Source organism: Cupressus sempervirens, chromosome 6 (genome assembly GCF_028749045.1).
Source record: "Cupressus sempervirens isolate cs-2001-9-10 chromosome 6, ASM2874904v1, whole genome shotgun sequence".
Lineage (NCBI taxonomy): Eukaryota > Viridiplantae > Streptophyta > Pinopsida > Cupressales > Cupressaceae > Cupressus > Cupressus sempervirens.
Window position 1 is genome coordinate 213,292,053 of NC_143123.1, and position 25,975 is coordinate 213,318,027.

The 25,975-nt window shown below is 35.0% G+C and overlaps 1 protein-coding gene across 5 annotated transcripts in view; it reads left to right on the plus strand.

Moving 5' to 3' along the window:
* OVA4 (Nucleotidylyl transferase superfamily protein) overlaps positions 1 to 25,975 on the plus strand; it is a 265,199-nt gene that overhangs the window by 114,854 nt on the left and 124,370 nt on the right. For all 5 annotated transcript variants that reach the window (XR_016352847.1, XR_016352848.1, XM_089787496.1 and 2 more), the window contains exons 7-11: positions 18,551 to 18,622; positions 18,789 to 18,901; positions 19,115 to 19,136; positions 19,231 to 19,296; positions 19,927 to 19,983. Coding sequence is in view for 3 of the 5 variants with exons in the window: in XM_089787496.1 (XP_089643622.1) it covers positions 18,551 to 18,622; positions 18,789 to 18,901; positions 19,115 to 19,136; positions 19,231 to 19,296; positions 19,927 to 19,983 (330 nt within the window). In the remaining 2 variants the exon portion in view is untranslated. The remainder of the gene's footprint in view (positions 1 to 18,550; positions 18,623 to 18,788; positions 18,902 to 19,114; positions 19,137 to 19,230; positions 19,297 to 19,926; positions 19,984 to 25,975) is intronic.

Below are 25,975 nucleotides of genomic sequence, written 5' to 3' on the forward strand. Positions count from 1 at the left end.
ACTTCTGCTTTCTTGCAAATTTATTCCACCTCTTCACCATTCATGGCTACACAACCAGTGAATCCCAGGTGTTTTGGAAGATTATGAGCATTCTACTCTTTGCAACTCTTCACCAATTCATGGCTATATTGCCGGTGAATCCCACGTGTTTGGATAGTTATGAACATTCTACTCTTGATCATTGTTTATATCTTTTATCATGAATTGTGACAAAATAAAACATGTTCTTGGGATTAGTATCATTCATCCAAGTTCTTATTACACTTGGAAACTCTTCCTTAAGAGATACTATTCAACTCTTTTTATGATGATTATGGAAGCTATGAAAGTAAGAAGAAAATTCATTATAAATGACAAGGATTATTTAGCAAGCTAAATAACGTGATCATAGATATAAAAAAGAAGTTCCAGTGCCTAGCCGTTTGCTATAGAAATTGTATTTAAAACAATGGAATGGTAACTGATGACCTGATAAGAATTCAATATTGTTTGAAGAACTTGCAAATTGTTTAGTTCCCTCCAGTTGCTTGAGACGCCACTTCAATGCATAAAATCTCTGATTCTCTGCCAAAATACTTGCATGGAAAGGAGTAGAAAATGTATTGTTGAACAAGGCTTAACAATCGATATTGCAAGGAATCGGTGGAAGTAATTATTCGTAAATATGTAGAAGTCGGGTGTTATGGAGGCAAAGAGATTTCTGAAAAATGTAACAGCAGAATGAACACGGGGTATATGGAATATGTGTTATCCGTCTCTCTCACAACTTCCATATATGGAGAGTGATTGAGACTTCTTGGCTTCTGTAACATAAAAGATTATTTGTCAATTGAAATTGCCAAGTGTTAAATCAGTTGAAGAGAAAGGAAAAATACAAGGTTGGAAGAAAGAGTTGGAAAAATTATAATTCGGTTTATTTTTATAATATATATTTACATACGTTCATGTAAATATATCAATGGGGTGACATCGTTTTATTAAGTTATTATAATATAATGGTGCCATTTCATTTTTATATTTATATGTATGTGTATATATATATATATATATATATATTATAATAATAATATTATGAAAGATCAAATAAAATACCTTGAGGTATGATTTATATTTTAATTAGATTATTTTATGTTTTCTTAGATTATTTTCTTAATAGCTCATGTGGGTCCCACAAATTTATCCTGTGTTCAAGTCGTCGGGTCCTTACCAAAGAAGTTTAAGGTCATACCTGTCAATCTTGATGACTGAACTAAGCGAGCATCTCATTCCGTGATCCCGTTTAGCAATGCTTCCCGACCTTCATCTTCTCTTGCAATCACTCATGAAAACGCTTCTGCCATAATAACAATTCTATAATAACTTCATATAATCATTTTAAAAAGATTTTAAATTACTAATCATAATTTCAAAATCAAGCAACTGCTAACATCAAATAACAGTTAATGGTTAATGACCATCTTCATTAATGGTTAATACAACGTATATAAATAACTACCTATTTCATGATCATGAAAGAAGAATCCTTTAAATCCAACGGTTATGAGCAAGCTCAAAAATTACAGCAAAATTTTGGGATGTAACAGTAGAAGAGTAGATAACCTGTTAGGGGTAGGATATTACATTTTCCCAGTATCAGAAGCAACCTTGAGTGAAGGAGTTGAAGCCATCACAACTTCACCCTAAAGCAAGTTCTGAAACCTAATGAGAACCTTGCTATTCAGAACTTGTGAAGGTAAATTAGTAACCAATTGCTCAACTCGTTAGTCCATTGTGGGTAAAGTTTGTTCCTCTTTGTCTTCATCCATCACCATACTGTATAACTTAGCCTTAAAAGAAAATTCAATTGGAATTTCTTCTTCTTAAACTAAGTCATCCAGAACCTCAAACTTTTTAAAAGTTTCATCATTTTGTGTATCCATGCATGCTTTTTCTGTCTTATACCCTTGTTGTGGTGCTTAACAAGAATAAATCTCTCCTTATCAACATCTCCATCTGTCAGAGAGGCCTTCCCTTTGCCCTCGTTAGGGGAAGTGCAAAGGGGTCTGGAAGCTGCTAAAGGGGATAATTTATTTCTAGGGCATCTAAGCTATACATGACTAGATTCATGATATATTCTGCATCTAAATGGAAAAGTCTCGTAATCTAGCTGTTGGATCCAAGAAGACGATCCCAAATAATTTTCATGGAATCTAGTAATGGGCTATTTAAATCAATGTCAACGCAAATTCAAGCATAAGAGATTATCTTTCTATCTTGAGTTTGAGTAGAAAATTGCATTGATTTACCAAGAAGCAGTGAATTTGAGTGCAACATGTCTTGCCTTGAGAATTCCAACGGAAGTCTTTGCAACCGAACCCAAATTGGCACTTGTGGGGGAAGCTCCCCAACAGTGTTAAAACTGATGTGCCAAGGTTTAATAAAGAGCCCCATTTGATTGATCATTGAAGAAATAAGGGTCCTTTTCTAAAGCCCTTTTTTTGTCCATCGTGCTAGAGAAAATTACCAAAAAATAATTATTAGCTGCTAGCAGGATCTCCATGTCTCCTTCCAAATTCCAAACTTAGTGCAACCATGTTTCCATGACACGTAATGAAAGTCGCAGACCCATAAGGTTGCATGTAAGATGGAACATCATTCGAAACTTGTTTAGGTTGAATCACCGATATAACATGTTGCTGGGATCTCTCCAAACAACCATTCACCTTTTTAATTTGAGCAGTCCCTTTTGACGAGGAAACACCTTCCCCAGATTGAAATGTACTTAAGGGCGCCATAACACTTGCATGCATAGAGGAAGAAGGATCAACCATCTCCATATCTCCAGAGGCCATTTGAGCAGGGACAATCCCTCAATTCTCCATAGGCAAGATCTAAACCAAGAAAATACTAAACTCACAAGATTAATACAGAAAATGCCCCATGCACTAAGCCAGTACCAAAGGGAGAACCTGTACAACCAATAGAAGATTAGGATTGAACAGTTGCACATGCAGTACCTTGCACAATCTTTTCCACAAGAACCACACCCTGCATCAGAACCAAAGCTCCTTTCTCAACTTCTGAAATAAACCCCCCGCAGGAACCAGGAAAAAAATCAGACTAAAGAGGGACTCCTGTCTCCCTACACACTCCCTACCTCCAAATAAACGTCCCTAAAAATGCAGCAAATGGAGACATGAGAAAGGCTATTGCATGAGTGCCTTAATCCTTGCACTCGACGTCCTGTCAGACACCATCTCCTGAGTTTATGTTTTTAATATTGCAGTAAACGCAATTTTTATGTTTAAGATATAAATATGTACATGATTTTGATTTTTTTATCTCTTGTTGCACAACCCAAACCCAATTGCCATATGATTTTCTATATGTGCATGATGAACCCATGTATTTGAATCTGAACCCAAATAAGTAGTTTAGGTATTTTACATTGCTTTATATTTAATTACTTATTTAGCTTTTAAGTGTTAATTTTCATATTTTGAAATTTTCTAAATTAAGATACATTTAACATTAAAATGTGTGTTTCACCATATAAATATTGCTATATGTGCTTAACATTCGTATATATCTTTTCCTACTGTTGAACTTAAGGATAGAGCCTTTTTTTGGGTTATCTGCAATTGAAAATATACATTTGATCTTTGAGTATCTGAAGTGAAATATGCACACACAAATCCTATATAACTTACGTGGTAACTCACTTTAAATAATTTCTCATGTTATATATATATATATATTGTGTTATTCTGAACTTAATTCCCCGTTTTTAATGCTTCAAATATGTAAATATTACCTTTTTTTCTATTTTTTTCCATGAATGTTTCTAAAACAAACCCAACCCCATTTTTTTTGCCATGCCAGAATCTCCATAGCCAAGATCAAACTGTAACTAGTAAATTAGCACTTGGACTCTTTTGTTGTAGAAATGCTTACATACATCATTTCCACAATAATATGGAAGTAGGATTGCACTGCATTCTCTTACCATATGACGGGAAGTCTTTTGGTTCATTTTATATATGCAAGGACAATGAAGACGGTTTATAAACTGCTTTTTCTTGTTTCTGTGAAATTTGATGATCCCTAAGTCTATTGTGATGCTAAATGCTTCAAATTTCTAATCATATTTGCATTTTTATTTATTCTTATCCTAATCTCGAGGCCTCTTGCAGGGTTTATAACTTTAGTTAATTGGGATGCATTTAGACTCTAGGTTTGTTAATAGATTAGTTTTTAAGTATGTATCTGATGAGCACACACTTATACTCAAAAGGGGGTGGGGGAAGGTTGGGATGAATAAATATAAGTAATTTCTTACTTTTACAACCTAAATATTATTGTCATAACATTTTGTTAAATATTAACATTGATAATTATACAGATCTGAGAAGTGCAACAACTGCACCTTTATCTTCACCTATTATATCATAGATGGCATATATATATATATACATCAGTCTTGACACTAGAATGAGCGGCGATCTTTGGGCAGAAATTACATTGTGTACTAACCATAACTAATGGTTATGTTAGTTAAACTTTGTGTTACTTTCTTCTAAGCACTGATTTCTACAAGAGGTGTTTGGCCGACCTAGATAGGTTCATGTCCTTTTAAGGGACATGCCCTTTGGTCTTGATATAAAGGGTAGGCATTATTGTAGTTTGAGGACACACAGTAAGCACAAGTCTGCTCCCTAAAGCAATAATACTTGTTCGAATTTATTGCAAAGATAAATAACATTCAGATCAGAATTAAAGTTGACAACTCCTCCATACTTAAGAATATTAAGAAGATCATTTTCAGCAATAAAGGATATTATACAAGTCTGAATTACTTATTACAAAATTTGTAGAAATTTTACATGGTATTAGAGCTCTAGTAGTCGAACCTAGACTCTACAAATTTAAGCAATCATACCTCATATATATCTAGCATCATTCTCCTATCTTCAATGGCATACATAATTAGATTCGAGGACAGGTTTGATGGGAAAGAACACTTTGATGTTTGGAAATTCAGAATCATGATGATTTTTGAAGAAAATGATGTAAAATAATATGTTGATTCAGCATCCAAACAACCTAATGTTGAACCTCATAAAACTATATGAAGTAAAGGAAATAGAAAAGCCATTTAGATCATACTAAATGGAGTAAAGAATGATATTGTACCTATGTTAACAAAACATTAGACAACATTTGATATGATGAATGCATTACTAAATGCATATGAGGTCAAAAATGCAACCAGAGTTCTCGCACTGAAAGACAACTAAATCACATACAAATAAAGAAAGGAGAATCAATGAATTTTTACTTCCTAAGGGTTGCCAGCATAAGAGATGAACTTTCAAGTATAGGAACCATTATTAGTGGCACAGAAATAACACTGATAGCTATAGATGAATTACCAGATTCATGGAAAACTTTTGCACAAGGAATAAGTGCCAGAGATAAATTTTCCAACTTCAATAGACTTAAGGGAGATTGTCTTCAAGAAGAATCCCGAAAACTAAAGAAAGGAGGGAAATTGAAAATAGAAGATGAAGAACTTCATGTTCTTAATACAAACTCCTATAAGGGCAAGAAGGAGCATTTTAAGGAGAAAAGGAGAACTCAAAAGAATGGCAAACTGTAATGTCCCTTTTTCTGGGACATTATAATTCTGTGTTGTCGGCTCACTTTGCCTAGGTTTCAAGGGCAAAAAGGTTCTTTACAGGGTTCAGTTCAAGGTTTGGCCTAGACATTTCCAGCTTCAGACCCATCAGAGCAGTTTTGGCAGGTTGTTTGGATACTTACTATTTTTAGTAAGTAAATAGAGCTCATTATTCTTGATATCCTAGTGTTGATTTGGAAGCGTTTCGCCGAGAGCTTTCCAATGAGCTATTGCATGTGCTTATCCAAGTTTGTTTGATCAATTATTTTAATGCCCAATGATTATATGGTTTACTCACTAAGTCACTACTAAAGTTCATTTAACTTGTCACTTTATTTTAAAAAGGTACTATGTTCACTTAAGTGAGTAAAGGACAAAAAAAGGTGCTTTATCCCACATTGCTTGAAAGAGTGTGCAGCACATTGAAAAAAGTGATAAAGGTACAACAAGCTCCACATGGGAAGGAATGAAGATATTAATGTTTAAAACAAGTATTAATCTGGGAGCTAGAAACAGTTACTGGTTATCTCTTCAATGACGCAAACCCTTGAAGAAGTTTTTGGAGGTTGGATGCAAACCTAGCCTTCTTACAAGTTTTATCTATATTGCCAATCTGATTGTTATTTTTGTTTATAAGATTGGATTTTCTGGATTGTTGCGTGTTATTGCATTGCTCTTGTATAATACAGTAATGTTATTTGGCATCTATTTGTGTTAATTGTTGGTTTAAATATGTACTTTTGAATATTGGAGGAAATAAATGCACTTTTCTAGGTTTTCTTGTATGCATATCTGCTGGTTATAAATCGATTAATATTCTGGAATTTATATCAAATATTGGTTTACTGTTTAGATTTAAATCTGCACTTTAATATCAAGGGTTTATAGTAAATTATCCGGAAAGGGATATTTCAGTGGTATTAGAGCCATGCATCTTGCCAACCTGTGAAATTATATTAGTAATTAAATCGCAAAAGGAATTGACACATGAATTTATGAATTCAAATACTTTGAAGTTCTAGTTGCTTTAAGTGACTGGTCTAAATTGTGAGGAGGAAACCCCTCCAGTTTGCTTTTCTGGAGCGGTTGGACATCACCCCAACTCTTCATTGTTTTTGCTCAGAAGTTATGACAAATTTTGAATAAGGAAGGAGGTTATCTTACATCCAAAGTTCTTCATCTCAGGAAGTCGCAGGAGGAACATCATACAGTGGTCGTTTGGGATATGGTTGAAGAGTAATCAAAGGAGGTAAGGAGCTGAGTTTACCTTGGCCATAGCAGGTGTTGTTTGTTGTTTAAGACTTTAAGTTTGGAAATGGGAATAAGTCACACATAGCCAGGAGCTGTGGACTGAAGTTTTTGCTGAGTCATGTCATCAAGAAAAAATGGGAGGAAATCAAAGGGGCACACCTAGGTGAACGTGGAAAGACTCCAACAAGGACCTCATGACATTGCAGACTTGGGTCACGCAGTGACTCTCTCCTCCTACGCAATTAGCATACACGCCACCAACAGTTATGGCAGCCGCAGTGAGTATAATGTGGATGGGTTGCAAGTAAAACACCAGTCTGGGTGTGAGTTATACAACTGCCAGTTGATGCATTCAAGATGACATACAGACACGAGAATATTGCAGTTCTTACCAATTGAAAGCGTAAGTCTTCCTCTGAGCTTCAGGAGTTTGAGGATGGTAATGGCAGACAAGAACCATTCTTAGCGTTGATAGACTTCCCCACCCCGCATTCGCAAGTTGCTCAAGTAAAGATGTCACTAGTCATAACTCCTCTACGCATGAATGTTACAGTCTTACTATGGATTGAGTGGAGTATCCGAATTGAGACAAATGAACTAAGAGCAGACGTGAAGAACAACGAACTGTGATTTAGAAGGGAACTGTGAGTTTCATGGGTTTGTAGAAGCAGTGGCATTGACTATTATCTCCTCCCTGGGTTGAGTTTGTGACTTTTCTCCATCGCATGTGAGCCAGAGGAGGCTTTTGAGACAATCGGCCAGTTGGGACGAGTTCCATGAAGTGTGTTCGGATGAGTATTTGGGCGTCCATCAACCTCGGCAATGATACCCTCCCTTGTGACAGTCTGTCCATTTCACACCTTCTTTGCATTATTCCTTTTGCTGGATATTACTGACAAAGATTACAGTCATATTGTTGCTGTGCAAAGTTTAAACTCCATAATATATGTCATAAAGCATGGACCTGACTACTTAAGTTTTAATTTCAATATAGTTTCGTGTGGTTGTGTTTTTCCTATTATAAATCCATTGCTATTATATCAGTAAATAAATTGTATGAAGAGTATAAGAATGTATAATGCTGAGGAACTGTGATTTCGTGTCAACTATTTGACAATATACCTTGAACTACGGATTGGATTTTATTGTTTAGAACTAGTAGAATTTACATACAGTGGTAATAGAGCCTTTTCAGGTGGTCTGAGAAGTGTTTGACAAAAATCCATCTCAGCTATACAATCAGCATTTTGATAAAAAATTAATCAAGATTATTACAATGGTGTATGAGAGTAAGGAGTGTGCAGGAAAAAACCAGTGCTAATACATCCAGACATCTTGAATAGTGAGACGATAGTGAAGAAGGACAACTTGCAAAGCATTAACCCGATTATGTAAGTCTGTTGGTACTTTGTTTTCAGACTGTGGCATATCATATAATTTCCAATCTATACGGGTTGCAGTGATGGTTCGTGAGGGGAAAGTTTGAGCAGTTGAAGTTTGAAGAATATGAAAGTCATGGGATCAGAATGAGGAGTTTGGTCTAAATGACATGGATACGTCTTCAGCTGACATGACATACAACTGACACTTACCATAAGATGAGTACAATGCTCTTAGGTACTTTTGAACTCATTATTCAGAACTTGCAGAGATTATTATTTTCCAGACTTTGGGCATTTGTTCATGACTATTTTTGAAGGTGCACCAGCAATACGGGTTTGTTTGGGTGTTCTATTATTGTTTTCATCTAGCAGAGAATATTGCATTATCAATCAAAAACATCGCACATTCCAGAAAATATAGAATACACAACAGGGATATACACCAAGTGTTTGACAATATAGACTTAAAAAAACCTTAAAGTCTTCTAGTCAGTTTGGGATTGAGATTATTACAGTGGTCAGTTTGGCACTGAGATTATTTCAGTTTGGAAGCCATTCTGGAGTCGCACCAAGTATCAAACAGGAATAGTTGATCACAATTATCAGAGGATCATTACAGAGACATCTGAGCTTTGTTTAATGTTGAAGTACCAACTGTTTGTTAATTTGTTATTAGACATTCTGGAATTTTTCCTTGTCCTTGAGTTTGCACAATTCAGTGTTGGACATCTACAGGCACTTGGAAAAGCTACATGGCAGAGGAAATGGGATGAGACTTCCAACTCGATATTAAAACCGAAGTAAGGAGACTGTACGATGGTTGTAACAAATTCCCGTCAAAGCTTCAAAAAGAATTTCCTTTCATTAATTATGTGGACTTTCAACTAGAGTTGCAAAACAAAACGGATATGATAAGAAACAAATACTATGAATTGGCTCGAGATCTCCTTGCAGAGGACAGTTACAGAGATTTGCATAGGGAAGATATCAATCAACCTGATAGTAGTACTAATAATGGCACAAGTATACTAATAGGTAATTGGGAGACAAAAGTATCTTATGGAGTTGTTTACACTAGTCCTTCTGATGAGCAGGTTAATGGTCCATGTAGAAGAGTTGACCAAACCGCCAACATTGGCAACTCCCCATCTTATTTAGACATGGAAAACACCAACATCTTATTTGGTGACATGGAAATTAACTTGGATGAATTTTATGGTGATACTAGGCTAAAAATTATGTCAAATATTGAGGGGCAAATGGACCGCAATGCTGGCAGGATAGATGATCTACCACACGTTGAGTTTGAGGACGTATCTGAAAATGTTGTCTCCCTAGGTGATGAGAAATCAAGAGATTCTATGGAGAACAAGCCACTTGTGTTCGAAGGAGATGATCAAAAACCATTATCACTCCTTGACTTATTAGATATGCTTTTGGTCAAAGAGGACAAGATTGTCCAAGTGTTGATGAGGATGGATGATTCTTCCAATTTGATTGAGGATCTCATATGAAAGATTGTGATAGAAGAGAGACATGAGAGTGTATGTGGTGTCACAAGTCCTCTTTTACATACTATTTTTGCAACTTTGAAAATGATAAAATATGAGTACTTGCAACTATTAATGGATATAGAGCTAGCAATAAAATTTGGGGAGGACAAGGAGAGTGAGGTAGATGAACTATACTTTCAATTGAGTTTAACACATTACTCCATCCACAAAACTGAAAATCAAACGAGTGGGGCAGCCACTTATGAAGAAGATAATCGTTGTTTAAGGGCACAAGAAATCACGCAAATCATTGAAGAAATTCACAAAACGGGTAGATGTGAAGGCAAACAATGTAATTCAATCACGTGTTCTTCATCTGAGATTTTCTAGGATGAGAAAAATTCTATGGATCAACAAGTTGATGCGTCTGAAAATTCTGATTTTTATGACAGCAGCTGTACATCTTCACATGAGCACATGGTTAGTGATACAACAAGTGAAGATAATTTAGAGATTTCAATTGATGGTGAACCTTCATTTTACGAAGACTTTGACATAAGCGAGGGTATTTATGGTGGAGTAGGAAGTTCAAATTTATCCTTAGCATGCTCTGAGGGATTCTTCAACTTACCAAAAGATTTATCACCCAACTCTTACGAGATGGCCACAACCTACTTGTTGATTGGTGATTTTTCTTGTTGGTATATTCCAGCTATCAGTGACTTGCCTATGGATGCTAGTAGTATATTCGTTGATTCTATTTGGCCTTTAGGGGTCAATGAGTTATTTGCAGATGAATGGGGAGAACATACACTACCCTACATTCCACATGAGGTGTCTTCATTTTTTATGCAGCAGCATATTGAATATAGTGTGAGCATTCATAATGTTAGTGAGTCACCAACCACTCCTTTATCCAAGATCATGTTGATTGGGTGATTGGGAATCCAGGTGCTAATATTATTTTACATCTGGTGGATTATGCTGCGTTGTTACATAGTCACAAGATTATGATTTGTGTGTTTCAATCTTCTGACACATTAGAGTTCGAGAGATTAGGATTACTTCATTTTCACTGGGGTGATATAGTGGTGGAGTCATACTGGTCGGATCTGTCATTGTCATTGGTACAATTATTGTGGGAGTGGTACAATGGTATAGTGGTACAGATATTACAGGAGCTGGTTAATGGTATCTCAGGCAGCGCACGAGTTCTCACTTGGGATCCAGGGGTAGCATCCCTATGTATTGCCTTTTATCGGGGAGCTAGGAGGAGAGTTTGGTCATTATCATCTTGGGGTGGATATTGGTATATTGCCGAGCTCCCATCATCACTTGACAGTAGAGACTCGTAGGGTCGCTCACGGAGTGAGGCATTCATTCTGACTGAGGGTATTGGTATAGAGGGCAGCAGCACATGGCAGTTGGTGTCCCTTAATGGTGAGCCTTGGGATCCTAGCATTCAGTTATTTGGCATACAATTCCTATTGTACTGTTTCACCATTCCGGATTTGGGAAGATGCATGCCAGGTTACAACGACTGAGGAGTAGAATCTCGTTCTCAAGGCGAGTATGGGATCCTAGCATTTAGTTTCTGCAAGTATGAATGGATTGCTTGAGGGCAAGCAATCTTTGAGAAGGAAAGCTTTGTAATGTCCCCTTTTTTTGGGACATTATAATTTTGTGTTGCTTGCTCACTTTGCCTAGGTTTTAGGGCTGAAAAGGTTCTTTACGGGGTTTAGTTCAAGGTTTGGCTTAGACAATTCCAATTTCAGACCCATCAGAGCAGTTTTGGCAGGTTGTTCGGATACTTACTAATTTTAGTAAGTAAACAGAGCTTAGTATTCTTGATATCCCAGTGTTGGTTTGGAAGCGTCTCGCTGAGAGCTTTCCAACGAGCTATTGCACGTACTTATCTGAGTTTGTTTGACCAATTATTTTAATGCCTGATGATTATATAGTTTACTGACTAAGTGACTATTAAAGTTCATTTAACTTGTCACTTTATGTTGTAAAAAGGTACTATGTTCACTTAAGTGTCTAAAGGAGAAAAAAAGGTGCTTTATCCCATATTGCTTAAAAGAGCGTGCATCACATTAGAAAAAATGATAAAGGTACAACAAGCTTCACATGGGAAGGAATGAAGATTATAATATTTAAAACAGATATTAATTTGGGAGATGGAAACAGTTAGTGGTTATCTCTTCAAGGACGCAAACCCTTGAAGAAGCTTTTAGAGGTTGGACGCAAACCTAGCCTTCTTATAGGTTTTATCTATATTGCCAATCTGACTGTTATTTTTATTTATAAGATTGGATTTTTTGGATTTATGCGTGTTATTGTATTACTGTTGTATAATACGATAATGTTATTTGGCAACTATTTGTGTTAATTGCTGGTTTAAATACGTACTTTTGAATATTGGAGGAAATAAACACACTTTTCTGGGTTTTTAAATATGCATATCTGTTGGTTATAAATCGATTAACGTTTTGAAATTTATATCAAATATTGGTTTACTGTTCGGATTTAAATCTGCTCTTTAATATCAAGGGTTTGTAGTAAAATATCTAGAAGGATATTTCAGACAACATTTGATATGATGAATGCATTACTAAATGCATATGAGGTCAACAATGCAACTAGAGTTCTCGCACTGAAAAGACAAGTAAATCACATACAAATAAAGAAAGGAGAATCAATGAATTTTTACTTCCTAAGGGTTGCCAGCATAAGAGATGAACTTTCAAGTATAGGAACCATTATTAGTGACACAGAACTAACACTGATGGCTATAGATGAATTACCAAATTCATGGGAAACTTTTGCATAAGGGATAAGTGCCAAAGATAAACTTCCCGACTTCAACAGACTTAAGGGAGATTGTCTTCAAGAAGAATCCATAAAACTAAAGAAAGGAGGGAAACTGAAAACAAAAGATGAAGAACTTTATGTTCTTAATACAAACCCCTATAAGGGCAAGAAGAAGCATTTCAAGGAGAAAAGGGGAATTCAAAAGAATGGCAAACCCAAGAAAAATCTATCAAAAATAAAGTGTTTCAGATGTGAAAAGTTTGGACGCTACAGATCTAATTGTCCTGAGAATTCTAAAAAACAAGCGAACTTTACGAATGTTACTAGGGAAGAAGATAACTATGATACCGAGAATTGTATATTATATTCATCACTATCAAATGACATCTCAAGTAAAGCATGGGTAATTGATAGTGGATCTTCTAGACATATAACAGGATAGAAAGAAGCACTGAACTCTATATAAAAAAAGGTTAATGGCAAAGTCACCATTGGTGATTATTCAACACATTCTGTCGAAGGAATTGGAAACTGCACCTTGAAACTAAAATCAAGAAATTCTCTTCTTCTCAATGGAGTACTCTACGTACCAGGAATAAAAAGAAATCTAATCTCGGTTACAACACTTGAAGATGATGGACATAATGTTGCTTTCATGGATGGTAAAGTAATAACTTGGGCAAAGAACTCAATTACGAAAGTGAAGTTGATTGGTCAGAGAAAATTATATTTGTATGAATTAAATTCAGAACCTAGTCGACCTATTCAAGCTTTTATTCATGAAGCTACAGACATAAATGAAATATGACACAGAAGGTTAGGACATCTAAATTTCAAAACCTTATCAACTATGGAGAAGATGGTTACTAGTTTACGTAAACTAAATAAAGACCACTCAAGCATATGCGTAGGGTTCACTCTAGGTAAGAACACCAAAATTCCATTTCATGATAGCACTAGAAAAACTGAAAATGTTTTGGAATTAATTAGTTCAGATTTATGTGGACCTATGTCTGTTCCTTTTCTTGGAGGATTCTAGTACTATATTTTGTTCATAGATGATTTCTCTAGGAAAACATGGATTTACTTTTTAAAATGCAAAGAATCAAAAGAAATCCTAAATGGATTTAAAGAATTCAAAACATTAATTGAAAACTTATCAGGTTATAAAATTAGAACTCTTAGAACTGATAATGGAGGGGAATACACCTCAGATTTGTTTAAAAGGTTTTGTAAAGAAACAAGAATTATGAGGGAGTACACCGTTCCTTATAATCCAGAATAAAATGGGGTAGCATAGAGAGAATAGAATAATTATAGAAGCTGCTAGAGCTATGGTATTTGATCAAAATCTAGAATATTATCTTTGGGCAGAACCCTCTTGTATTGCTGTCTATATTTAAAACAAAAGCCCTCACTCCTACCTTAGAGATAAAACTCCTGAAGAAGTCTTTACTAAGGTTAAACCCAATATCAGTCGTCTTTGGATTTTTGGGTGCCTTGTATGTATCCATGTTACAAAAGAAAAGAGAACTAAGTTAGAACCCTCCAGGAGGAAAGGTATTTTTGTAGGGTATAGTGAAACATCTAAAGCATATAGGATTTTGGATAGAAAAGTATTGAACTTAGTAGGGATGTAATTTTTGAAGAAGATCTAGAATTCAAAAGAGCCCTTAGTTCTGAAGAACCTTCTCGTTTACCTAGTTTTGAAAGAAATATTGAGTCTGAGTCTTAGAGGGAGAATATTGAAGAAATTGAAAATGAAATTCAAAATCTAAATCTTGGAGAAACTCAAAATTCAAAGAAGAGACCACTTCGGGCCATTAAAATAGTCGAGGAAGCACAAGACTTTGCTGCACCCTCTAGAACAGTCAGAGAAAGCAAAAGACTCAAAATATTTTCTAGTTATACAAAAAAAATGAATGATTTGTCCAAAACAGAACTGACCAATCCTTCAGATCTTATTAAACATACAACTTGGAAAGAAGCTATGACAGAAGAATATCAATCTATTATGAAGAATGATGTTTGAGAAATTGTTCCAAGACCTACAGGAAAATCTATTGTTTCTTCCAAGTGGATATTTAAAATAAAGCATGCTACTAATGGTAACATTGAGAAATATAAAACTAGATTTGTAGCTAGAGGATTCTCTCAGAAAGAAGGGATTGATTATGAAGAAACTTTTGCTCCTGTTGGCAGTAATACCCTTGTAAGAGTAGTCCTAGCAATTTCAGTATCGAAGGGATGGAAAGTACATCAGATGGATGTAAAAACAACATTTGTAAATGGAAAGTTTACAGAAGAAGTATGTTTGGAGCAACTTGAAGGATTTGAAACTCATGATCCTAATGTTTTTGTTTGTAGGCTCAAGAAAGCTCTTGATGGGCTTAAGTAGGCTCCAAGGGCTTGGTATGAAAGAATTGATAAGTATCTCACTGGCTTAGGATTCTCCAAAAATGAAGCCGATCCAAATTTATGTTATAAAAGAGATAAAGGTGATATGGTAATTTTGATACTGTATGTTGATGATTTACTAATAATAGGTGATGATCATCTCATAGATCAATGCAAGGAAGATCTAATTAGAGAATTCAAGATGAAAGACTTGGGACTCCTCAATTACTTCCTATGACTGGAAGTATGGAAAAATTCTAACAACATTATACTGAATTAAGGGAAGTATACATTAGATATTTTGAAGAGATTTGGAATGTGGAATCGCAAGTCTATGTCTTCTCCAATGGAGACTAATCTACATAAACTTAAAGAAGCAGCAACAAAATCACCTTTCATAGATTCTACTCTCTATAGACAGATGATTGGGTCCCTTGTGTACTTGGTAAATACAAGACTTGATATTGGCTATGTTGTTAATGCATTAAGTCAGTTTATGTGTGAGCCAAAGGAGATTCACCTAGTTGCAATTAAATATATTATGAGATACTTACAAGAAACTATTAATTTTGGGCTCAAATATGAGAAAATTGATTTAGATTTGCATGGATTCAACAACTCAAATTGGGGTGGAAGTGTTAAAGATAGAAAAAGTACTTCAGGATGTTGTTTTAGTTGTGGATCAGCTATGATATCTTGAATATGTAGAAAGCAGTCTTCAGTAGCTCAAAGCTCCACAGAAGTCGAATACATTGCAGCAGCAATGGCCTCTCGAAAAGCAATTTGGCTAAGGAAGTTACTTGTTGGATTATTTGGGCAAGCCATGAGTCCTAAGATTATTCATTGTGATAATCCGAGTTGCATCAAGCTTTCAGTGAATCCAATTTTCCATGACAGGTCCAAGCATATCAAAATTCCTTACCATTATGTAAGAGATATGGTAGATAGGAATACTATAAAATTAGAATACATTTGCATTGCAGATCAGACAAGAGACATACTCACCAAACCTCTATCTAGAGTAAAGATAGATCACTTAAGGAGAAGACTTGGTATGGTTGAATTGTAATCCATTTGTATTCTTTAAATTATTAATAAAATAATTTAATTTTCAGGCTATTGACTGTTAACGGCCCAACCATCTATATTCATTATTTAAGGGGTGACAATTTCTGAGATAATGAATACTTGTATAAAACAAATTATGAGAGATGACGATCCCTTAGATAATGTATTGAATAGTAAAGAACTATTGTTAGATCTAGGCGAGTTCAAGATCATTTGTGACATAAGCACTTCTATGCCTATCAATCACAACTTGGACAAGGGAAGAATTTATTCTTCAGACTTTATCCTATTTTCTAGTAGATCTTAACTCAAGATCAAGTTGTGATATAGGATTACCAGTTCCTATGAGTCACAACCTTGATAAATGAAGAATTTAATCATTTTTCGGATTTTATCGTGTGTGTATTGCTTGATATGCAATACTGACATCTCTAGTATAAGTGATGAGTCATATCACAAGATGGTTATATGACTCATTATCATGTGGTGCCATTTTCTCAAGAAGAGTCAGAGATATATAGAGTATCAATCTATGTTTATTCATCGTAATTGATGATGCTAGATATGTTATCTCTCAGTATGATTATCAAGTTAAGAGGGAGTGTCAAATATTAACATTGATAATTATACTAGTTTGAAAAGTGTAGACGCACCTTTATCTTCACCTATTATATCATAGGTGGCACACACACACACACACTAGTCTTGACACTAGAATGGGTGGCGATCTTTGGGTAGAAATTACATTGTGTACTAACCATAACTAATGGTTATATTAGTTAGCTTTGTGTTACTTTCTTCTAGGCGTGGATTTCTACAAGAGATGTTTGGCCAACCTAGATAGGGTCATGTCCTTTTAAGGGACATGCCCTTTGGTCTTGATATATAGGGTGGGCATTATTGTTGTTTGAGGACACACAATAATCACAAGTCTGCTCCCTCAAGCAATAATACCAGTTCGAATTTACTACAGAGATAAATAACATTCAGATCAGAATTAAAGTTGACAACTCCTCCATACTTCAAAATATTAAGAAGATCATTTTCAGCATTAAATGATATTATACAAGTCTAAATTATTTAATACAGAATTTACAGAAACTTTACACATTGCACATTATTTTTACCGAGAATAATGCAAGATTTATGTTGAAACCGTTATGGTGGAAAACCACAGCTAATTATTGCTTATAATAACTATTTTATCAAACATCAAATGCATAAAACCACAGGAGACACGAATCCCCACAATTCATAGCCACAACCCCACAAATGAGTGCCAATGCAATAGGAGACACTAATCTCTTCAAATTGGAAGGCGCTGACCTCTCCAGTATTTGCTCCAAAACATCAGCTATAACTACTCCAATTCTGCCTTAATCTTTACTCCAAATTTGGGTTGTATTTATGCTTAGTCCATTTTAGATCTCTGCTCCAAGTCTGCCTTATATCTTTGCTCATGTCCAGTAGTAAAATGTGCTTTAAAATGAGACATTTTCTGGTCCAAATTCTGCCTTACTCTTTGTTCCAAATCTGCCTTATGTTTTTACTTGAGTTCAACATATAGCTATACTCCAAACCTGCTTTATGTATCTGCTCAAGGTCTGCAAGAAACATTGACATGATGAATGTTATTGATTGCTCCATGATCTGCTCCAGATTGTGATCCAAACCTGCTTCAAATCAGGCATGATGCTTGCTGTATATCTGCCTTAAATCACCTTGAATGTCTGCCTTTTATCTTCTCTTAGATCTGCTCCAAATCTGCCATAAATGACCTCAAAAATTCTACTATAAAAATCTCCTTCAAAGGTCTGCTACAATTTTATTGGTGGATAATACAGTCCTCATTTAATCCTGAAAGATATATCATATTTTGTTAATTGCTTAATATCTTTACCTCAACTTTATCTTCTGCTTATACCCCAATCGTGTTTTTTTACCCAAGAGGTCAGCCTCATATGAGAATAATAATTTTTATTTTTTTTGCGCAAGGAGGCTTGCCAACTTTTTCACAAAAATAAATATACTTTTAAGTTTGTAACTAGTTAATTTACCATGAAGGTTGGCCAGGTTTTGCATGTAAATGAACTTATTTTATTATTAATACATAGGTTGGCACACCCTTCAAATTCATGTTTTGAAACTTGATTATAATTTCTGATTAAAACTCCTTTGACATCAATAATAAATTGTCTTCAAATTTGACATTAATTACAGCATTTTCAACAAGATCAGTTAGCAGCATCATATTCGAGCTGATAAGAAGACTATATATGAAACCCTGGAGTTTTCCCTATAACGTTTAGCATAGTTTTATTTATTTTACTGAATTATTTAAGATGTTCTTCCAGATGCCTTTTCTTGAATATGAAAGGTCCAGTTCATGTCCTTTTCTTCGGCCTTGTATATTTTTTTTTTTGCTGGTTTTCAGATATCGTGTTATATTACTTGCAACCATAACTATGCTTCCAATTTTTGTACTTCAGGGTGATGAGAATATTGGAACAGGGTTACTGACCTATCCAGTTCTCATGGCAGCTGACATACTTCTTTACCAGGTGCTGTCAACTCAGACTCATTTTATTGGGTGCAGAATATTATGTAAAATTTTTAGGCATGATATTCATGCAAATGTAGTTGCAATTCATGTTTAATTTCCAACAAATCCTTTTTTCTCAGATTTATTGAGAACCTGATTCCCGTCAATGAATTATTGCTTTACAGTGTGACTTGGTCCCAGTTGGGGAGGATCAAAAGCAGCATCTTGAATTGGCACGTGACTTGGCAGAGCATGTCAATTATCATTTTGGGGGTAAGAAGTGGAAGAAACTTGGAGGGTAAGTAAGTCAAATATATTTTCACAACCATGCAACTTATACTTCCCAAGGCATTTATACTGACAGTATAACAAGAGTCCCAACGTTGTATAGAAAATTGTAGAATTTTTTGCATTAAGAAAGCATGCATCAAGCACTGTAGCAGTGCTGTGCATAATTCATGAAATCTTTCACATATAATACTATCCTGATGGTTGGTTTGTTTAATGACAGGCCTAAAAGGAATCTTTTTAAGGTTGGATTTTGATCTTTTAATGTAGGATTCATTTATGCTTGACAAATGGAATTGAATATTGTTTCTTAGCTTATCAATCTGATGTAATAAACAGATTCCTGAAGCACTTATTCCCCCATCAGGAGCTCGTATAATGTCACTTACTGATGGGCTATCAAAGGTAGGTCATAGTTTTAAGTTTACTTATGTATCCTAGTAAAGGGAGTGGCTTAATTTCTAAACTTTATGTCACTATTTAAAATCAGTTGGTTAAATTTTTTGAGCAACCGATTTGGAATTAAGTTGGTATGGAATAAGCAATAGCAGTTTGATAACTAAATATTTATCTCACTATTTGAAATCAATTGGTTAAATTCTTGAGCCAGTAATTCATGATTAAGTTGGCATGGAATAAGCAATAACCATGCATAGATCTTTATCAACCTATATAGCAGTTTTGAGTCGCACAAGATTTAATCTTTCAATGTTGATCTGATCACCTTTTGAACTTGAGAATGCACAAATATGATAAATTGCCTAACTGAACTTGTAAGCGTGGTTTATGTACTTTTGTATTCATGGGTGGGACAATGCTATTTAATACTGATTCTAATGAAAGTCTTCCTATGTTTTCTTGTAGTTGGGAGTGGTAATTGTCAATAATAATAATCTGTTATCAAATGAGGCTTTAACTTTTCTGTAAATTATCTTGATTATATGTTTGTTTGAAGAAGTATTAAAGAATTATTTTTTATCCTGAAATATGTTTTGTTAATATATTGATTGTGTAATGAAATCTCCTACATTGTAGATGTCCAAGTCAGCACCATCTGATCTATCTCGAATTAACCTTCTTGATACAAAAGATGTGAGTAGACCTCTAACTTATGCTTTCCTTTCTTGCTGGTCAATGCATCGACCTGTGAAAAAATAGGTACCATCTATACATATGTTTTTGAGAGAGGCCACTAAAATTTGCAAGAATCCTAACGATGTAAATAGGGATATAAAGTCCTATATTTAGGCCTAACTTGGGGATCCTTTTCTCGAAAGCTTTGTGGTTGTTGCCATCTATAGTAGTTTCTAATCATCTAAGTTTTGGTCATGTGACATTTATTATATCACTGAATCAAATAAAATTGATAAAATGTTTCTTTTCTAGCTGGATTGTAAAGATCTCTAACCTAATTTTTTCAAATATTATTAATGACCAATCACACCACTCTCAACATGGAGGCTGTCAATCTTGCTCTGCTGTTTTGAGTTTCAATTTATATTTGACTTGTTTGCTTGGGATGTAGAATTTGATTATGCAAAACGAGATTTGTATTCATAGAAAATAATAGGAACAGAAAAAAACCACCAAGAAGTATAATATCCTAATCACATAATTTTCAGAAGAGTGCAGATTACAAAGGATTTCGGACCTTAATCAGCAGCTACGATGATCCATATAGAAAACTAAATGATACATATAACAGAAAATTGTTTATGCCCATGTTGAGACGCACTAGGCGTTAACACATTAATGCCTAAAGCTGTAAGACTAAAGTAATCCATCTAGGAATGGAGTCACAGTTCAAATCTTTAATATGTCCAGCTGAGATTGAAGTGGATGCCCATATGGAAGCGAATTCTACCACATGGATGAGACTCGCTCCAAAGACCAAAAGGAACTTCATGTCAATGAGAGGAGCTTTTCCTAAATAAAAGCTGTTGCTATAATCACTAAATTGGTGGCCTGTAGAATCTAGTTTTCTCCATCACCAAAACCAACTCTCCACAATATCCTCTTTCTGCAAGACATCCAAATCAAAACCAAATGAACTGCCATCATGAAAGGTTTCTCATGCCAAGCCAAGAAAGCTCATGTTACATGGAAAGGTGCACATGGTTGCAGCAGTGGAGATAAGCAATGCAATAAAAAAGAAATCTACTGAAATGAGAAGTTTACGACAAAGGTATCCATTCCATCACGCCAAATACTCAAAGAGTCAAAACAATATATTTTCATTCCATTTACAAACATTATAAATTTACAAATATGGCTTCTCTACTTTTCACCAATGTTCAGCAATAAAACCAAACACTTTGCAAATTTGTCAATCAAAGAGACTTCACGAATTGGATTGAAGTTTTGAACACCACTGTAAAAAAACTGTGAAATACTTGAGTGATATCTCTAACCTCTGGCTGGTGCAGATACTTTCAGAACCAAAACCAGTATTCCACCAGGGTTTTTGTCCTAGGGCACCAAGAAGCTCTCCAAATCAATATCAGAAAAATAACCAAGCATGTATCGAACGAAACCTGCATTGCTCTTTTATAATTAACTAGAGAGGTTTATAGACTCCCTCTCTTTTTACTTTATACTTAGGCTCATGGAAGTGTAAAGTGATTATTAAAATTTCATTCAAGTAACCATTGAAGTCAGTTTATACATCATGGTAAATTAATCAAATAATATTGTACATAAATTTAACTTTGATGTATTAATGAATTCAATAAATCGATGCATTGTTTCCTGACTATTGGCTATGGGAATTAAATATGCTAGTAAGCCCACTTACAATGACTATGCGAAAATGCACATTGCAATTCTTCCTTCTCAAAACTGCTTGCCCTCAAGCAATTGCAAATTAGGACGTTATAGGATTTTCTGTCCTTCCCAAGATGCACCGTTCATGGTTTTGTCTCTCCATCTGATAAGATATTTTTTAATCATTCTACTCTCAACTTCTTTTGCCTGACATCGAAAATTTCACCAACTACCAGAACCAATCTTCCTTCCTCTTCCAGAGTTGATAACTCAGCTGAACTAGTGATCTACTAATTCAATGCCTCTCTGAGGCACAATTTATGACATACATTGTGGATCCTTCTACTCTCTAGCAGCTCAAGCTCATAAGATGCCTTCCCCACTCTCCTAATTATCCTGTAGGGGGTTTAGGATTGTGTTTTCAACTCCTCTTTACCACGTTTCTTCAATGGAGACTGTTTGCAAGGCTACAATTTCAAGAAGACTGAATCTCCAATCTCAAAGCTACACTCAACCTTATGCTTGTCTGCATAATTTTTTTGCTGGTTTTAAGCACTTGTTAGGTTCTGCTTAAGGGACTTAAGGATGTCCTGACTTTACTATATCCAATCCTTGGCTTTGGGAGCTCTACTATCACCAAAAGCCAAATCCAAGATTGACAGAGCATCATAACCATACAAATTCCTGAATGGAGTCATTCCCGTCAACATGTGATTGGTGTTATAGCAGTGCTTTCCTAAATGAAATTGCCTAATCCAAGCTTTTTGCTGGCCTGTAACATTAAATACACAAATATCTCTCCACTCACTTATTCACAATCTCTATTTGGCTATCTATTTGAGGGTGATAATTTGTTGGGGATCAATTCGATGGCAACTAACTTTAATAGCCCCTTCGAAAATGCATTGAGAAGTCTACTATTTCTATAACTATAGATGTTCCTCGGCAACCCATGGAGTCTGAATCACCTTTCTGGAAAAGAAAACTCTGCAACCTGTGGTGCCGTATAGTTTGATGAGATGGTGAAGAAGTGAGAAAACTCGGTTATCCAATCAACTACCACAAAGGTGTGATCTCTGCCTTGCACCTTCGTAGATTAGTGATGAAATCCATGGATATACTTTCCTTGTTCTGCTCTTGAATAAGCAATTGTTGTAATAGACCAACAAGAAAAGTGTGCTTTGACTTGCTTTGCTAGCAAATCTTGCATTCCTTGACATGACATAGGACATCATCCTTGAGGTCCTTTCAGGAGAACTTCCTACTGATCTACCTTTACATTTTGAAATAACTAGGATATCTTGCTAAGGGTGCATTTTGGATGGCTTTCAAAATCCTTTCCTCTTGTGTAGACTTGGGGACCAAATATATCCTTTCTTTGTAGTAAATAACATTGTCCACCAACTTATCCTTGTCATTGAGTCTTCCTGTCCATGACTTCGCATGCAAATGTGTTTTTGTAGTACTCGACCAAAAGTTGAGCCTTCCAATTACCACAAATCTTTGCTAAAAGACAAGTGAATTTCCTTAAGAGTTCATCAACCACAATGTTCTTCTTGTCCTTAACATAGTCTATATCAAAATCATAGGCCTATATCTTGTTAACCCACTTTTGCCACTATTGATTAAGATCATTCTACTTTGAAAGGTACCTTAAACCATTATGATTTGTCTTGACCACAATTTTTTCACCAAGTATTGTCTGATCTTCACCACACATGCATGATGACAAACATCTCCTTGCGATAGATGGATTAGACCCTTATAGTATCCTTGAGTTCTCAATTCTCATTAGCAATGAGATGCCATCTGCATTAGAATTGCTCCAATTCCCTTTCTCGGACCATTACATTCCAGCACAAAGGGTTAAATGAAATTTAGTAAAACTAAAACTGGCAAGTGCTCATTACTTCCTTACGTTTCTCAAATACCCATTGAGCCTTTCCTGTCCATTTGAAAGCTTCATTCTTTATGAGTTGTGTTAGAGGTGCTTCAAGTTGGGGAAACCCCTTAACAAACCTTTTGTAGTAGTTGTATAACTAGCGAAGTCTTCTAACTTTGTGAGTGTCCTTGGAGGTGGCCAATCAATGATTGCTTGAACCCTGTCTTGATGGACTTGAACTACTGAAGCATTGATCATGTGATCCAAATGGAAAATTTATCATTCCGAACTTGCCTTTGGAAGCCGTAGCATTTAATGATTGTGCCTCTATGATACTCAGTCCAGGGTTTAACTGTAAATGAGTATGTCATCAAAGAACACTTGCAAGGACTTCCACAATTGATTATTGAAGATATGATTCATGAATTGAAAAGATAGGGAAGCATTGCTCAATGTAAAGAGCATAACCAAAAAATTCTATTGCCAATAATGACACTGGAAAATAGTCTTGTTGATATCCTATTCCTTTACTCTAATGTGATGATGCTTGGTTCTAACATCTATCTTTGAATAATGAATTGCACCATGTAAGTCATCTAGTGGTTCATCAATCGTGGGCATGCGATATCTATTCTCGATTGTTTTCTTATTTAAAGGTGATAGTTCAAAGCACATCCTCAGGGTGTTGTCGTTTTTCACCATGATAGCTAAAGAATCAAAGGAATTTGAAATGAATCTAATGTGCCCCATGTCCAGTAACTCCTTAAATGCTTTTCTCAATTTCATCCTTAAATTTCTTAGGGTGCTTATTAGGTATTAGTGATAACTAGATTAGACATTTCAACTCAATTGTGTGCTCAAATCCTTTGTTTGAGGACCTTCTTGGAGGGATGTCATTGAAAACCAAATTGTCTATCCATAACCGTTTGAATATCCCTTTAGCTGAAAAATTCTTGGGAGTGCTGTTGGAGATTCTCCTCAATATAATCTTCGTACTGTCAATCTTGAATTTTAGTTTGATTGTCTAAAAATTATTACAGTACTTCCAAGGAATCTAACCATTGTTTTCCCAAGATAGCATTAGTATCCTTGAGATCTACCATATAGAAATCATCAGTAACAGTGTAGTTACCCAATGTAATTGTCAATTCAGGTACTTGTTGGTTCCCAAAACCACAGATTGAAATCCTACGAGTCTTGCCAACTCGATGCTGGGGTTCCAATCGATAAAACTTATAAGGCCAATGTGATTGATTTCGTTGATATGATCCGAATCCCTTGTGCTTCTAGCTCTACAAAACCAAGGTGGGTGCACCTAGTCCTGGACAAATAGCTAAAATCCAAGGACATTTGTAGTAGATAGCTTGATTATAAATATATTGAAAGTCCTCCGAAATGGCAAGAAATTTAGAAAACCTTAAACTTGTACAAAAATTACGAAAAGTGCTGAAATTATATTGACTTTATGACTTCAATGATAACTTCAAAATGTAAGTTCTTTCAACTTGTAGTTCTGAAAATAATAATAAATATGATTACTTGGGAATGAAATGTTTAAAAATAAGAATGTGTATGAATTATAATAAATAAATATACTAATTTTCACTAGAAAGATATGCAATAATTGCCAGCATGTAGAATATGAATCAAGAGTAATGTAAAGACCACTGCCAAAATTTAAAGGGCAACAGAGTCAATATTATAGGTCTGTAACGCTCAACTTTATAAAGTTCTGTGCACTTAAACTATAAACAATTTAGTAATCAAGATACGATAGATCAAATATATAGACGAACTTTTAAACTAGTCTAGATTGCACTTTAACTCCTGAGGTGGGTAGACAAATTAATACAGATACGGAAACAATTTGATATTTCACTATATCTATGATAATTGGGTTTAAAATGCTATAAATGACCTTGCCCACTTATCTGACATTTAAATTGTTTATAGAATTTAAAAAATATTTATAAAGGATGGAACTATACAATATTTTTGACTCTAAAGCTTTGTGCAAATAAATAAAATAAATACGCTTACTGGTTATGCTAGAAATGAAAATGCAATGAAGACACTCATTACTGATGATCGATTCACTACAATTCAAGTCCAAGATCGCATATAAGAAATTTACTCAATGATCCAGTATCCATGGGCTTAGTTCAAAAATCCAATCTTTGCCAAATGAAAGAATAATATATCAAGAGTGCACGTGTAACCTCAGTATGTAAAATTTGTAAGAATGTGTTAATTGTATCCCACGTACTTTTCATCTGCTATTTATAATTTTGCAATAGACATGGGGGTGCCTCTTCAAAACATCACACCCCTTCATAACAAATAACCAACCAAAATAAAACTTTACACAACCGGCAATTTGACAATCTTAATTCCCTTTTTCTTCAGTGATAATTAGGATCGATTTGAAGTATTTTTTCA